This window comes from Pongo abelii, chromosome 15, assembly GCF_028885655.2.
Source record: "Pongo abelii isolate AG06213 chromosome 15, NHGRI_mPonAbe1-v2.0_pri, whole genome shotgun sequence".
Taxonomy (NCBI): Eukaryota; Metazoa; Chordata; class Mammalia; order Primates; family Hominidae; genus Pongo; species Pongo abelii.
In genome coordinates this window covers 25,309,297-25,323,286 of record NC_072000.2, presented here as the reverse complement: position 1 = coordinate 25,323,286, position 13,990 = coordinate 25,309,297, and the positions used below count along the sequence as shown (strand labels likewise).

Below are 13,990 nucleotides of genomic sequence, written 5' to 3'. Positions count from 1 at the left end.
GGAGAAACACTGATGAATTTTTAATCTTCATTTTTCTTCTGCACTATTCTTAAATAGTTGTCGGAACTAACATCACCTGACATTTTTCTAAGTCCTTCCTGATTCTAATCACTCTTTTATTGTTGACTAATAATTTCTCACAGTTCTTCCTAAATAGAGTTATTCAAACTCAGACAAAATATTTAGACACATGAATAGCACAGTTAGAGGCAAAAAAAGAAACTCTAAAAAAAATAACCTATGAATGACCAACTTGAAAAGAAAACAAATTTGCAAGGTAAGAACATGAGAAAATCATCTTCTGTTTTCCAGGTTAGATGACGGATGAAATGATAAATGAAAACCAAGTTTCTCCAACGCCGTGTCACAGCTCACACAGTCAACCCCCTAATGCAGACAACATCAAGGTAAGTCATGGAGGACTTGATTGTTACAAGAATACTATCTCTTCCATCATTCAAGAATACTATTTCCTATTATGTAGTTTCTACAATGAGCAAAAAGCTTCTGAAACAAAATTTATCAGGACATGGAGCATGACAGGAACTATAGAATTACATAGAAATGCCTGGGTCGGCTCAGCCCTCTTTGCCTCATTCGCCATCATAAAAAAGGAGATCTTTGAAAATGCCACAGAAAGATATACTGAGGGGTTAGGGAGCCAAGATGGCCGAATAGGAACAGCTCCGGTCTACAGCTCCCAGCGCGAGCGACGCAGAAGACGGGTGATTTCTGCATTTCCATCTGAGGTACCGTGTTCATCTCACTAGGGAGTGCCAGACAGTGGGCGCAGGTCAGTGGGTGAGCGCACTGTGCGCCAGCCGAAGCAGGGGCGAGGCATTGCCTCACTCGGGAAGCGCAAGGGGTCAGGGAGTTCCCCTTCCAGGGGTGACAGACGGCACCTGGAAAATCGGGCCACTCCCACCCGAATACTGTGCTTTTCCGACGGGCTTAGGAACCGGTGCCCCAGGAGAGTATAGCCCGCACCTGGCTCAGAGGGTCCTACGCCCACGGAGTCTCGCTGATTGCTAGCACAGCAGTCTGAGATCAAACAGCAAGTCGGCAGCGAGGCTGGGGGAGGGGCGCCCGCCATTGCCCAGGCTCGCTTAGGTAAACAAAGCAGCCTGGAAGCTTGAACTGGGTGGAGCCCACCACAGCTCAAGGAGGCCTGCCTGCCTCTGTAGGCTCCACCTCTGGGGGCAGGGCACAGACAAACAAAAAGACAGCAGTAACCTCTGCAGACTTAAATGTCCCTGTCTGACAGCTGTGAGGAGAGCAGTGGTTCTCCCAGCACGCAGCTGGAGATCTGAGAACCGGCTGACTGCCTCCTCAAGTGGGTCCCTGACCCCTGACCCCCGAGCAGCCTAACTGGGAGGCACCCCCCAGCAGGGGCAGACTGACACCTCACAGGGCCGGCCAGGTACTCCAACAGACCTGCAGCTGAGGGTCCTGTCTGTTAGAAGGAAAACTAACAGAAAGGACATCCACACCAAAAACCCATCTGTACATCACCATCATCAAAGACCAAAAGTAGATAAAACCACAAAGATGGGGAAAAAACAGAGCAGAAAAACTGGAAACTCTAAAAACCAGAGTACCTCTCCTCCTCCAAAGGAACGCAGTTCCTCACCAGCAACGGAACAAAGCTGGACGGAGAATGACTTTGACGAGCTGAGAGAAGAAGGCTTCAGACGATCAAATTACTCCGAGCTACGGGAGGATATTCAAACCAAAGGCAAAGAAGTTGAAAACTTTGAAAAAAATTTAGAAGAATGTATAACTAGAATAACCAATACAGAGAAGTGCTTAAAGGAGCTGATGGAGCTGAAAACCAAGGCTCGAGAACTACGTGAAGAATGCAGAAGCCTCAGGAGCCGATGCGATCAAATGGAAGAAAGGGTATCAGCCCTGGAAGATGAAATGAATGAAATGAAGCGAGAAGGGAAGTTTAGAGAAAAAAGAATAAAAAGAAACGAGCAAAGCCTCCAAGAAATGTGGGACTATGTGAAAAGACCAAATCTACGTCTGATTGGTGTACCTGAAAGTGACGGGGAGAATGGAAACAAGTTGGAAAACACTCTGCAGGATATTATCCAGGAGAACTTCCCCAATCTAGCAAGGCAGGCCAACATTCAGATTCAGGAAATACAGAGAACGCCACAAAGATACTCCTCGAGAAGAGCAACTCCAAGACACATCATTGTCAGATTCACCAAAGTTGAAATGAAGGAAAAAATGTTAAGGGCAGCCAGAGAGAAAGGTCGGGTTACCATCAAAGGGAAGCCCATCAGACTAACAGCAGATCTCTCGGCAGAAACCCTACAAGCCAGAAGAGAGTGGGGGCCAATATTCAACATTCTTAAAGAAAAGAATTTTCAACCCAGAATTTCATATCCTGCCAAACTAAGCTTCATAAGTGAAGGAGAAATAAAATACTTTACAGACAAGCAAATGCTGAGAGATTTTGTCACCACCAGGCCTGCCCTAAAAGAGCTCCTGAAGGAAGCGCTAAACATGGAAAGGCACAACCGGTACCAGCCACTGCAAAATCATACCGAAATGTAAAGACCATCGAGACTAGGAAGAGACTGCATCAACTAACGAGAAAAATATCCAGCTAACATCATAATGGCAGGATCAGATTCACACATAACAATATTAACTTTAAATGTAAATGGACTAAATGCTCCAATTAAAAGACACAGACTGGCAAATTGGATAAAGACTCAAGACCCATCAGTGTGCTGTATTCAGGAAACCCATCTCACGTGCAGAGACACACATAGGCTCAAAATAAAAGGATGGAGGAAGATCTACCAAGCAAATGGAAAACAAAAAAAGGCAGGGGTTGCAATCCTAGTCTCTGATAAAACAGACTTTAAACCAACAAAGATCAAAAGAGACAAAGAAGGCCATTACATAATGGTAAAGGGATTAATTCAACAAGAAGAGCTAACTATCCTAAATATATATGCACCCAATACAGGAGCACCCAGATTCATAAAGCAAGTCCTGAGTGACCTACAAAGAGACTTAGACTCCCACACATTAATAATGGGAGACTTTAACACACCACTGTCAACATTAGACAGATCAACGAGACAGAAAGTCAACAAGGATACCCAGGAATTAAACTCAGCTCTGCACCAAGCGGACCTAATAGACATCTACAGAACTCTCCACCCCAAATCAACAGAATATACATTTTTTTCAGCACCACACCACACCTATTCCAAAATTGACCATATACTTGGAAGTAAAGCTCTCCTCAATAAATGTAAAAGAACAGAAATTGTAACAAACTGTCTCTCAGATCACAGTGCAATCAAGCTAGAACTGAGGATTAAGAATCTCACTCAAAACCACTCAACTACGTGGAAACTGAACAACCTGCTCCTGAATGACTACTGGGTACATCACGAAATGAAGGCAGAAATAAAGATGTTCTTTGAAACCAACGAGAACCAAGACACAACATACCAGAATCTCTGGGACGCATTCAAAGCAGTGTGTAGAGGGAAATTTATAGCACTAAATGCCCACAAGAGAAAGCAGGAAAGATCCAAAATTGACACCCTAACATCACAATTAAAAGAACTAGAAAAGGAAGAGCAAACACATTCAAAAGCTAGCAGAAGGCAAGAAATAACTAAAATCAGAGCAGAACTGAAGGAAATAGAGACACAAAAAACCCTTCAAAAAATCAATGAATCCAGGAGCTGGTTTTTTGAAAGGATCAACAAAATTGATAGACCGCTAGCAAGATTAATAAAGAAAAAAAGAGAGAAGAATCAAATAGATGCAATAAAAAATGATAAAGGGGATATCACCACCGATCCCACAGAAATACAAACTACCATCAGAGAATATTACAAACACCTCTATGCAAATAAACTAGAAAATCTAGAGGAAATGGATAAATTCCTCAACACATACACCCTCCCAAGACTAAACCAGGAAGAAGTTGAATCTCTGAATAGACCAATAACAGGAGCTGAAATTGTGGCAATAATCAATAGCTTACCAACCAAAAAAAGTCCAGGACCAGATGGGTTCACAGCCGAATTCTACCAGAGGTACAAGGAGGAGCTGGTACCATTCCTTCTGAAACTATTCCAATCAATAGAAAAAGAGGGAATCCTCCCTAACTCATTTTATGAGGCCAGCATCATCCTGATACCAAAGCCTGGCAGAGACACAACAAAAAAAGAGAATTTTAGACCAATATCCTTGATGAACATTGATGCAAAAATCCTCAATAAGATACTGGCAAACAGAATCCAGCAGCACATCAAAAAGCTTATCCACCATGATCAAGTGGGCTTCATCCCTGGGATGCAAGGCTGGTTCAATATACGCAAATCAATAAATGTAATCCAGCATATAAACAGAACCAAAGACAAAAACCACATGATTATCTCAATAGATGCAGAAAAGGCCTTTGACAAAATTCAACAACCCTTCATGCTAAAAACTCTCAATAAATTAGGAATTGATGGGACGTATCTCAAAATAATAAGAGCTATTTATGACAAACCCACAGCCAATATCGTACTGAATGGGCAAAAACTGGAAGCATTCCCTTTGAAAACTGGCACAAGACAGGGATGCCCTCTCTCGCCACTTCTATTCAACATAGTGTTGGAAGTTCTGGCCAGGGCAATTAGGCAGGAGAAGGAAATCAAGGGTATTCAATTAGGAAAAGAGGAAGTCAAATTGTCCTTGTTTGCAGATGACATGATAGTATATCTAGAAAACCCCATTGTCTCAGCCCAAAATCTCCTTAAGCTGATAAGCAACTTCAGCAAAGTCTCAGGATACAAAATCAATGTGCAAAAATCACAAGCATTCTTATACATCAATAACAGACAAACAGAGAGCCAAATCATGAGTGAACTCCCATTCACAATTGCTTCAAAGAGAATAAAATACCTAGGAATCCAACTTACAAGGGATGTGAAAGACCTCTTCAAGGAGAACTACAAACCACTGCTCAAGGAAATAAAAGAGGATACAAACAAATGGAAGAACATTCCATGCTCATGGGTAGGAAGAATCAATATCATGAAAATGGCCATCCTTCCCAAGGTAATTTACAGATTCAATGCCATCCCCATCAAGCTACCAATGACTTTCTTCACAGAATTGGAAAAAACTACTTTAAAGTTCATATGGAACCAAAAAAGAGCCCGCATCGCCAAGTCAATCCTAAGCCAAAAGAACAAAGCTGGAGGCATCACACTACCTGACTTCAAACTATACTACAAGGCTACAGTAACCAAAACAGCATGGTACTGGTACCAAAACAGAGATATAGATCAATGGAACAGAACAGAGCCATCAGAAATAATGCCACATATCTACAACTATCTGATCTTTGACAAACCTGACAAAAACAAGAAATGGGGAAAGGATTCCCTATTTAATAAATGGTGCTGGGAAAACTGGCTAGCCATATGTAGAAAGCTGAAACTGGATCCCTTCCTTACACCTTATACAAAAATCAATTCAAGATGGATTAAAGACTTAAATGTTAGACCTAAAACCATAAAAACCCTAGAAGAAAACCTAGGCATTACCATTCAGGACATAGGCATGGGCAAGGACTTCATGTCTAAAACACCAAAAGCAATGGCAACAAAAGCCAAAATTGACAAATGGGATCTAATTAAACTAAAGAGCTTCTGCACAGCAAAGGAAACTACCATCAGAGTGAACAGGCAACCTACAAAATGGGAGAACATTTTCGCAACCTACTCATCTGACAAAGGGCTAATATCCAGAATCTACAATGAACTCCAACAAATTTACAAGAAAAAAACAAACAACCCCATCAAAAAGTGGGCGAAGGACATGAACAGACACTTCTCAAAAGAAGACATTTATGCAGCCAAAAAACACATGAAAAAATGCTCACCATCACTGGCCATCAGAGAAATGCAAATCAAAACCACAATGAGATACCATCTCACACCAGTTAGAATGGCAATCATTAAAAAGTCAGGAAACAACAGGTGCTGGAGAGGATGTGGAGAAATAGGAACACTTTTACACTGTTGGTGGGACTGTAAACTAGTTCAACCCTTGTGGAAGTCAGTGTGGCGATTCCTCAGGGATCTAGAACTAGAAATTCCATTCGACCCAGCCATCCCATTACTGGGTATATACCCAAAGGACTATAAATCATGCTGCTATAAAGACACATGCACACGTATGTTTATTGCCGCATTATTCACAATAGCAAAGACTTGGAACCAACCCAAATGTCCAACAATGATAGACTGGATTAAGAAAATGTGGCACATATACACCATGGAATACTATGCAGCCATAAAAAATGATGAGTTCACGTCCTTTGTAGGGACATGGATGAAATTGGAAATCATCATTCTCAGTAAACTATCGCAAGAACAAAAAACCAAACACCGCATATTCTCACTCATAGGTGGGAATTGAACAATGAGAACACATGGACACAGGAAGGGGAACATCACACTTCGGGGACTGTTGTGGGGTGGGGGGAGGGGGGAGGGATAGCATTGGGAGATATACCTAATGCTAGATGACAAGTTGGTGGGTGCAGCGCACCAGCATGGCACATGTATACATATGTAACTTACCTGCACATTGCGCACATGTACCATAAAACCTAAAGTATGATAATGATGATAATAATAATAATAATAATAAAAGAAAAAAAAAAAAAAAAAAAAAAAAAAAAAAAAAAAGAAAGATATACTGAGATTCTGAAAACTTCTCTAGCACAGGCAGTTTGTGTTCAGCTCCCCCTGCAGCACAGAAGAACTCAGCAGCATCACTCCAATGCACAGAGGATTTCCTCAGATTGAAGGAAGATTGACTCCTCTTAAATTCAGCCTCAAAGCTTTTAATGCCTTGAACCAGAGTTTCTCCTGAAAAGTACTTCAGGAGCAGCTGGAGGCCTTGGCCGGGGAACTGGACATACCAGAAGAGAGAAAGTGTTGCCCCATAGGAATAGTTACATCTCAACTCCAGTGAGGTTCCTTCAGAAACAGTGATGTGGATGTCAGGCTGGGTCACTGACTGGGCTCTGGCAGTTCCTGGAAAAACAACGTACTATCAGTGAAAGCAGTGCAGACTCAGTATAAAAAGTAAGCATTTCTAGTCAGAACCTGTGGAACTAGAGACCATAAAGAAATTTTACTCACTCAGGACAAAATGTATCCCCAGCAGTGGGATGAGCACCAGGAGCATGGCTGAGCAAGGGAAACACTGCAGGCTCTTTTCTGCAAGATCTCCAGAGAACAGGAAGGAAAATGTCTGAAGAGACCAAGAACAAGAGGTGTGAGGAAGTTTCGCTGGAGAAACTCCTTGCTTATTTAAAACTACAAAAGCTGCTGAGATGAATCTGGTTGTTTTTTAAACCTCTGATTCTTGTCACTTGTCTCTGTCTGGAAAGAACTCAACCAGCTGCAGGAAGAAGAAACTGAGCAGTGGATTGATCTTCAACGGAAACAAAAGCTCCAGTTTGTGCAGCATCGCCCTCTGGAGGCCAAGTGCAGAACCAGTTTAGCAGAGAGAGCTCATTAGCGTTTCTCCTAATTTCTGAGATGTATCAAAACATCCACACCAAGTGTTTCTTCCTGCCCAAGTCTATGACGGTGTTTTAGGCCTAGAGTCCATTAGCAATAAGATGTCATGTAAAAATAGAGTAATACGTTACCTCATTGAGAAATCAGGTTTTAAAAATATGTCAGAATTAAGCTGTGTTTCTGAGAATCCTTGGACGCAGACTAGCTGCCTCAGAATGAGTTTTTGATGGTTCAGAGTTGCCTTGTTGGTGATGGAGGATGATAGAGATATTACCCTTGGACGATGCTTGTGCAGCCATAGAGTAAAAGACAGGAAACGTAAAATGGGAGTGCTGCCTCTATATGACTAATGACAAGGTGTAACTCAGGATGGGAAGGCTTTGCCCCTAGAGCTAAGGGAAACACAACTACAGAAACCTCTGGCGCTGAAGGAAATACACCAACACCAAACAAGCATTCTCTGAAAACAAGAGAAAAGAGAAATTCAACACATTCTCTGTGGCCAGTGGGAATCTTTTAGGGAGTCAGAATGCTTCTTTTCTTTGATTCCAGGAGCACGTGGCCAGTTCTCTCCTTGGGTTCTTGATTCATTTGTTACTGCCTGTACAGCTTGTCTTTTTTGTGTTTGTTTGTTTTTATTATACTTTAAGTTCTAGGGTACATGTGCACAACGTGCAGGTTAGTTACATATGTAAACATGTGTCATGTTGGTGTGCTGCACCCATTAACTCGTTATTTAACATTAGATATATCTCCTAATGCTATCCCTCCCCCCTCCCCCCACCCACAACAGGCCCCCATGTGTGATGTTCCCCTTCCTGTGTCCATGTGTTCTCATTGTTCAATTCCCACCTATGAGTGAGAACATGCGGTGTTTGGTTTTTTGTCCTTGCGATAGTTTGCTGAGAATGATGGTTTCCAGCTTCATCCATGTCCCTACAAAGGACATGAACTCATCATTTTTTATGGCTGCACAGTATTCCATGGTGTATATGTGCCACATTTTCTTAATCCAGTCTATCATTGTTGGACATTGTCTGGTTCCAAGTCTTTGCTATTGTGAATCATGGCACAATAAACATTTGTGTGCATGTGTTTTTATTGCAGCATGATTTATAATCCTTTGGGTATATACCCAGTAATGGGATGGCTGGGTCAAATGGTATTTCTAGTTCTAGATCCCTGAGGAATCGCCACACTGACTTCCACAAGGGTTGAACTAGTTTACAGTCCCACCAACAGTGTAAAAGTGTTCCTATTTCTCCACATCCTCTCCAGCACCTGTTGTTTCCTGACTTTTTAATGATTGCCATTCTAACTGGTGTGAGATGGTATCTCATTGTGGTTTTGATTTGCATTTCCCTGATGGCCAGTGATGATGAGCATTTTTTCATGTGTCTTTTGGCTGCATAAATGTCTTCTTTTGAGAAGTGTCTGTTCATATCCTTTGCCCACTTGTTGATGTGGTTGTTTGTTTTTTTCTTGTAAATTTGTTTGAGTTCATTATAGATTCTGGATATCAGTCCTTTGTCAGATAAGCAGATTGCAAAAATTTTCTCCCATTTTGTAGGTTGCCTGTTCACTCTGATGGTAGTTTCTTTTGCTGTTGCACAGGCATGAATTTCATATTTTTTCCTGTTTTTCTCTCTTAGCTTTGCCGTTAGAAAGGCCCCTGGTGTATGGCAGGGTGGCAATAACAATGGTATAGGAGACCAAAACTCTGAAAGAGGCACAATCTTTCTGCTTCTGTGGGCCAGGCTAGAAAAGAGAGACCCCAGGGAAGAGATGGAAAACAGCTCAAGTCTCAGGCTAATCCCAAAGCTACATATACCTGGGACTGACTCAAACCAGATCAACAAAGCTTGGGTTATTTAACTGATATTTGAACCACTATTTCAGTCTCAGACTACCTCCTGAGTGCCACTGATGCAGGACAAAAAAAAACCAATGTAGCAGAGAGCTCAGGGCTGACCTGAGATTTGAGCCACCCAAACAGGTTTCACACTAATCCCTAAGCTACACATGACTTGGATAAATCCAAACCAACATTGCAAATGATTAGAGAACTGAACTGAGATTTTGAGCTACCAAATTCCACAAAAGAGGAGAGAAAACTTACAGTATGAACCAAAGTAGGTTGATTTCCTGCCAAAGCAAAAGCATCAAAATTCTTCAGAGGAATGCTTTGTAAAGAAGAATAAGGATGAGAAGGAGAAGAAGAAAACAGAGTCTACACACTTAACATTTAAAATGTTTAAGATGCATTTCAAAATTATTGGACATACAAAGGATCAGAAAAGTGGACTAATATTTAAGTAAAAGATCAACAGATGAAAGGTCAAGATGACTAAAATGCTAGAAGTAATAGAAAAAGACGTTAAAGTAGCTCTTTGATTGTGTACCACAAAGTTAAAAAAGGGAAATTTTAGGCCAGGCATGGTGGCTCATGGGTAATCCCAGCACTCTGGGAGGCCAAGGTAGGCGCATCACGACGCCAGGAGTTCGAGACCAGCCTGGCCAACATGTTGAAACCCCATCTCTACTAAAGATAACAAAAAAAAATACCCGAGATGGTGGCACGCGACTGTAATCCCAGCTACTCAAGAGGCTGAGGCAGGAAAATGGCTTGAACCCGGGAAGTGGAGGTTGCACTGAGCCGAGATCATGCCATTGCACTCCAGCCTGGATGACAGGGCGAGACTCCATCTCAAAAAAAAAAAAAGGAAATTTTAGAACTGAGAAATACAATATCCAAAATGAAAATCTCACAGTAAGGTCTCAGTAGCAAAATGAAGATGATAGAGAAAAGAATAACAAACTTGAAAATAGATCAGTATTGATTATCTAACCTAACTAATTTTGACTTTGCTACCCTCAGGAGATATTTGACAAATCTAGATACAAATTTAGTTGTCACAGCGTGGGGTATGTAACACTACAGGCATCTAGTGAGTAGAGGCAGACCTTAAAATCAAGAAAAAATTTGAAAGAAAAAAAAATAGAGCTATGGAGAGCTAGTGGGAAAGTGTCCTAAAGTCTAAGTTGTAACTAATTGGAGTCCTAGAAGGCAAAGAGAAAGAGATTAGGCCAGAAAACATATTTGAAAAAAGAATGGCCAAAAGCTTACCAAATTCAAAGAAAGACAAACTTATGAATTTAAGCCCCAAACAGGAAAAAATTAAAGGGAACCACATGTAAACATCATAATTAAACTGAAGACAACAAAAAATGATATGATTTTACTTGTGTGTATGTGTGTGTACAAATAGCATATATGTGAAGCAGCTAGAGAAAAACAACATATTTATATCACTGGGGAACAATTACTTGAATGACCATAGATTCCTAACCAGAAAACATGGAGACCAACAGACAATGAAACAGTATCTTCAAAGTGAGGGGGGGAAATGGTTGGCACGGAATTACAGACCCAGAAAAATATCTTCCACAAATAAAGGGCAAATTAAGAATAAAGACATCTTCAGAAAACAAATGACTAAAAAATACAATTACCAGCAAACTTACTCTAGAAAAACTGTTAAACGGAATTTTTTAAGTTTGAAGGGAATGACATCATTTCAAACACATCTCCTGGTATCAGAGGAAAACTTACGTTAGAAACAAAGGAAGGATACCTGAGTTAGTAAACAGCTGTTAAACACGAAATATTTATTATTATTCCTAGTGAGTCTTATACAGTCCATACAATTATTTAAAATGAAAATTGTACCATTATATGGTGAGGTTTCCAATATATGTAGCTTTAATATACATGAACTACTACAACAAACTTCAGTGTTTGTTGAAGAGACAATTATTATTGTATAATAAAGAGACATATTATACAAAAATTTCTACATTTTACATAAAGAGGTACAACATCACAGAAGACCCTGGAGAGTTAGTCATATGTATTATAATCTCCAGAGCAACCACTCAAAACATATGGAAATATAACCAAAGAAGTCCATAGATAAAAATAGTGTTAAAAATATTCAAATAATCCAAAAAGTGTCAGTAAAAAAAAAGAACAACAAAAAATAAATAAGGGTGGAAAAAAACACAATAATAACATAGTATACTAAAATCCAATTTCATCAATATACATTAAATTATAATTATCTAAACTTGCCAATGCAAAACCAGAGATTGACATAGTGAATAGAAAGACCCTATATATAAAGCTACCTAAAGGAAACACACTTTAAATTTAAAGTATAGATAGTTTAAAAATAAATAGATGAAAAAGATACAGCATACATCAATAAGCATCAGAAACTTGGAATGGCTATTTAATATTACAAGACAGACTTCAAGGTTGAGTTCTTGAGTCACAGAAAGTCTCAGCATCTCAGGAGGTTTGTGTTCAGCTCTCCTGCAGTCTCAAGCACTGTGTCACTCATAGCACAGAAGTACTCAGCCGCGTCGCTCACATGGGCTGAGGATTTTGTCAGGTGGAAGGAGGTTTCACTCTTTTTAAACTCAGCCTCAAAACCGTTGATGCCTTTAACCACGGTGGGTCCTGATAAATACTTCAGGAGAAGCTGGAGTCCTTGGTTGGGGTGTTGCACATACCAGAAGAGAGATGGTGAATAAGACGATGAGTAGTTGCACCTCAGCAGCACCGGCGTTCCTTCAGAAACAGGGACGTGGCTGTCAAGCTGGGTCACCGACTGGGCTCTGGTTCCTCCTGCAACACCAATGCTGTGTAAGTAAAAGCAGCGCGGACTTCCCTAAGAAGTCTATTTAGAGGCAATTACAACACAGTCACATTTACAAAAGGAGGAAAAGGAATGGAATGTTACTCACCCAGGGTAAAAATCACCTGGAGCACCGGGACGAGCAGCAAGAGCATGGCTGAGCAGAGGCAATGCTGCAGGACCCTGAGCAGGAAGGAGAGAAGCCAAGGGTCCTGAGCCTCAGGAGCTAGGAGCAGTGGGGAGGTTGGATTGGACAAGTCCCTGACTTTGAAAAGTTTCCAAAACAGAAATAGGCCTTCCCTTAAGGAGTCTGGATGTGGTCTGGCCTCTTGTTCTCATCACAGCTCCCTATCTACACAGACATCAGTGACCTACATCAGCCAGCTGCAGGGAGGAGGCTCAGTGGATGAGGATGGTCGGCAATGAACACAGATGCCTCCTTAGTGCAACGTCGTCCCCTGGAGGGCACAAGTGGAACCACAGATCCAAGGAAGTGAACTGTTTCCTTCTCATTTGAGATATGTGATATCAAAACTAACAGAAAGTGTTTTTCTTCCCGAATCTGTGATGACGTCACCTTCCGTAGAGTATATGGTTTTAATTTTAAATACATGAGAAATGAGAATTATGTAGAAATAGAAGAGTAATTTACTTCCCTGAGAAATTAGTCACAGAAGACAACGTTGTAGACTTTGAAAAACCATTGAGACACTCTATATTAGTAAAGCCGTTCATCAAGAAGAGGGGTGGTGATCAGCTGCCTCAGTCTGGGCTGAGCTTCATATGGCCCTGTGCAGCTGGATGTGAGCATTACAGTGGGTGAAAGAGATTATTCCTTTATTTGACTCTTTAAAAAATAAATTAGATCAGAGACTCATACTTAAAGTCACATATCATTAATTACATATCATTAATTAATCACATATCATTAATTAATCAAAGCAAACAATTAAAGGCAAGAATTTTCTTTGTCAAGTGGAAAGTGTGGAAAAGCCTTCCTAATTTCAGGTCAACAAGTTTAATATTTGTGAACCTAGGAGAAAATAATTTAGATAACTTATATTTAAAAAGAGAAAGTCAGAGTCCTATTCCAACTGTCAGTGTTCAGAATAGACTGATATATTGTGCCAAATTATGAGAATCTGACACTAAAAAAAATTAATGCAGTTTTTCTATCTCCACAATTAAGTTTCTCCATGTATAAAGAAACTTGAACAGAATGATAAGTGGAAGAAAATATAACATATAAATAAGTGATTATCAAAATAGATAAAGAGATTTTTTAAAAGTAAACCTACGTGAATGCAATACAGGTGGAAGGAGTGCAAGCAGCAGACCAGAAACGAGAGGAACCTGTGAGAGGTGTAGAAATGGTGAGAGATATTGATGGTGATGCTCAACAGAGCTAAGCAAACAGCAGTGCCATGTGGCTGGGAGACAAGGCATAGCAAACAAGAACAGACTGCTGTGTGCCCCAATAATAAAATGAAGCTTTTGAGCAAAAAGCCTTCCCCACCCAGTCTATTGTAGCATAGAGATCACTGGATCCTAAAAATGAAATAACCCAATAAGGAGAAAAATCTCAGGTAAAATGGGATTTTACAAAGTCAGAACAAAAACTGCTTTCTGAATACTCCATTGACTTGTACCAGCCTGAAATCAGTTTTCCCTTGGGCTTCTGATCCATTTCTTGATTCTGCCTATAAATTTTTCATCACG

General features: G+C 40.6%; 1 gene segment (V, D, J or C); it reads right to left on the bottom strand.

The window, feature by feature from the left end:
* Window positions 1-11,863: 11,863 nt before the first annotated feature.
* LOC134760059 (T cell receptor alpha variable 8-2-like) lies at window positions 11,864-12,625 on the bottom strand. The segment is given in 2 exon segments: window positions 11,864-12,261; window positions 12,381-12,625. Coding segments are annotated over 2 exon segments (393 nt in total).
* Window positions 12,626-13,990: the final 1,365 nt, after the last annotated feature.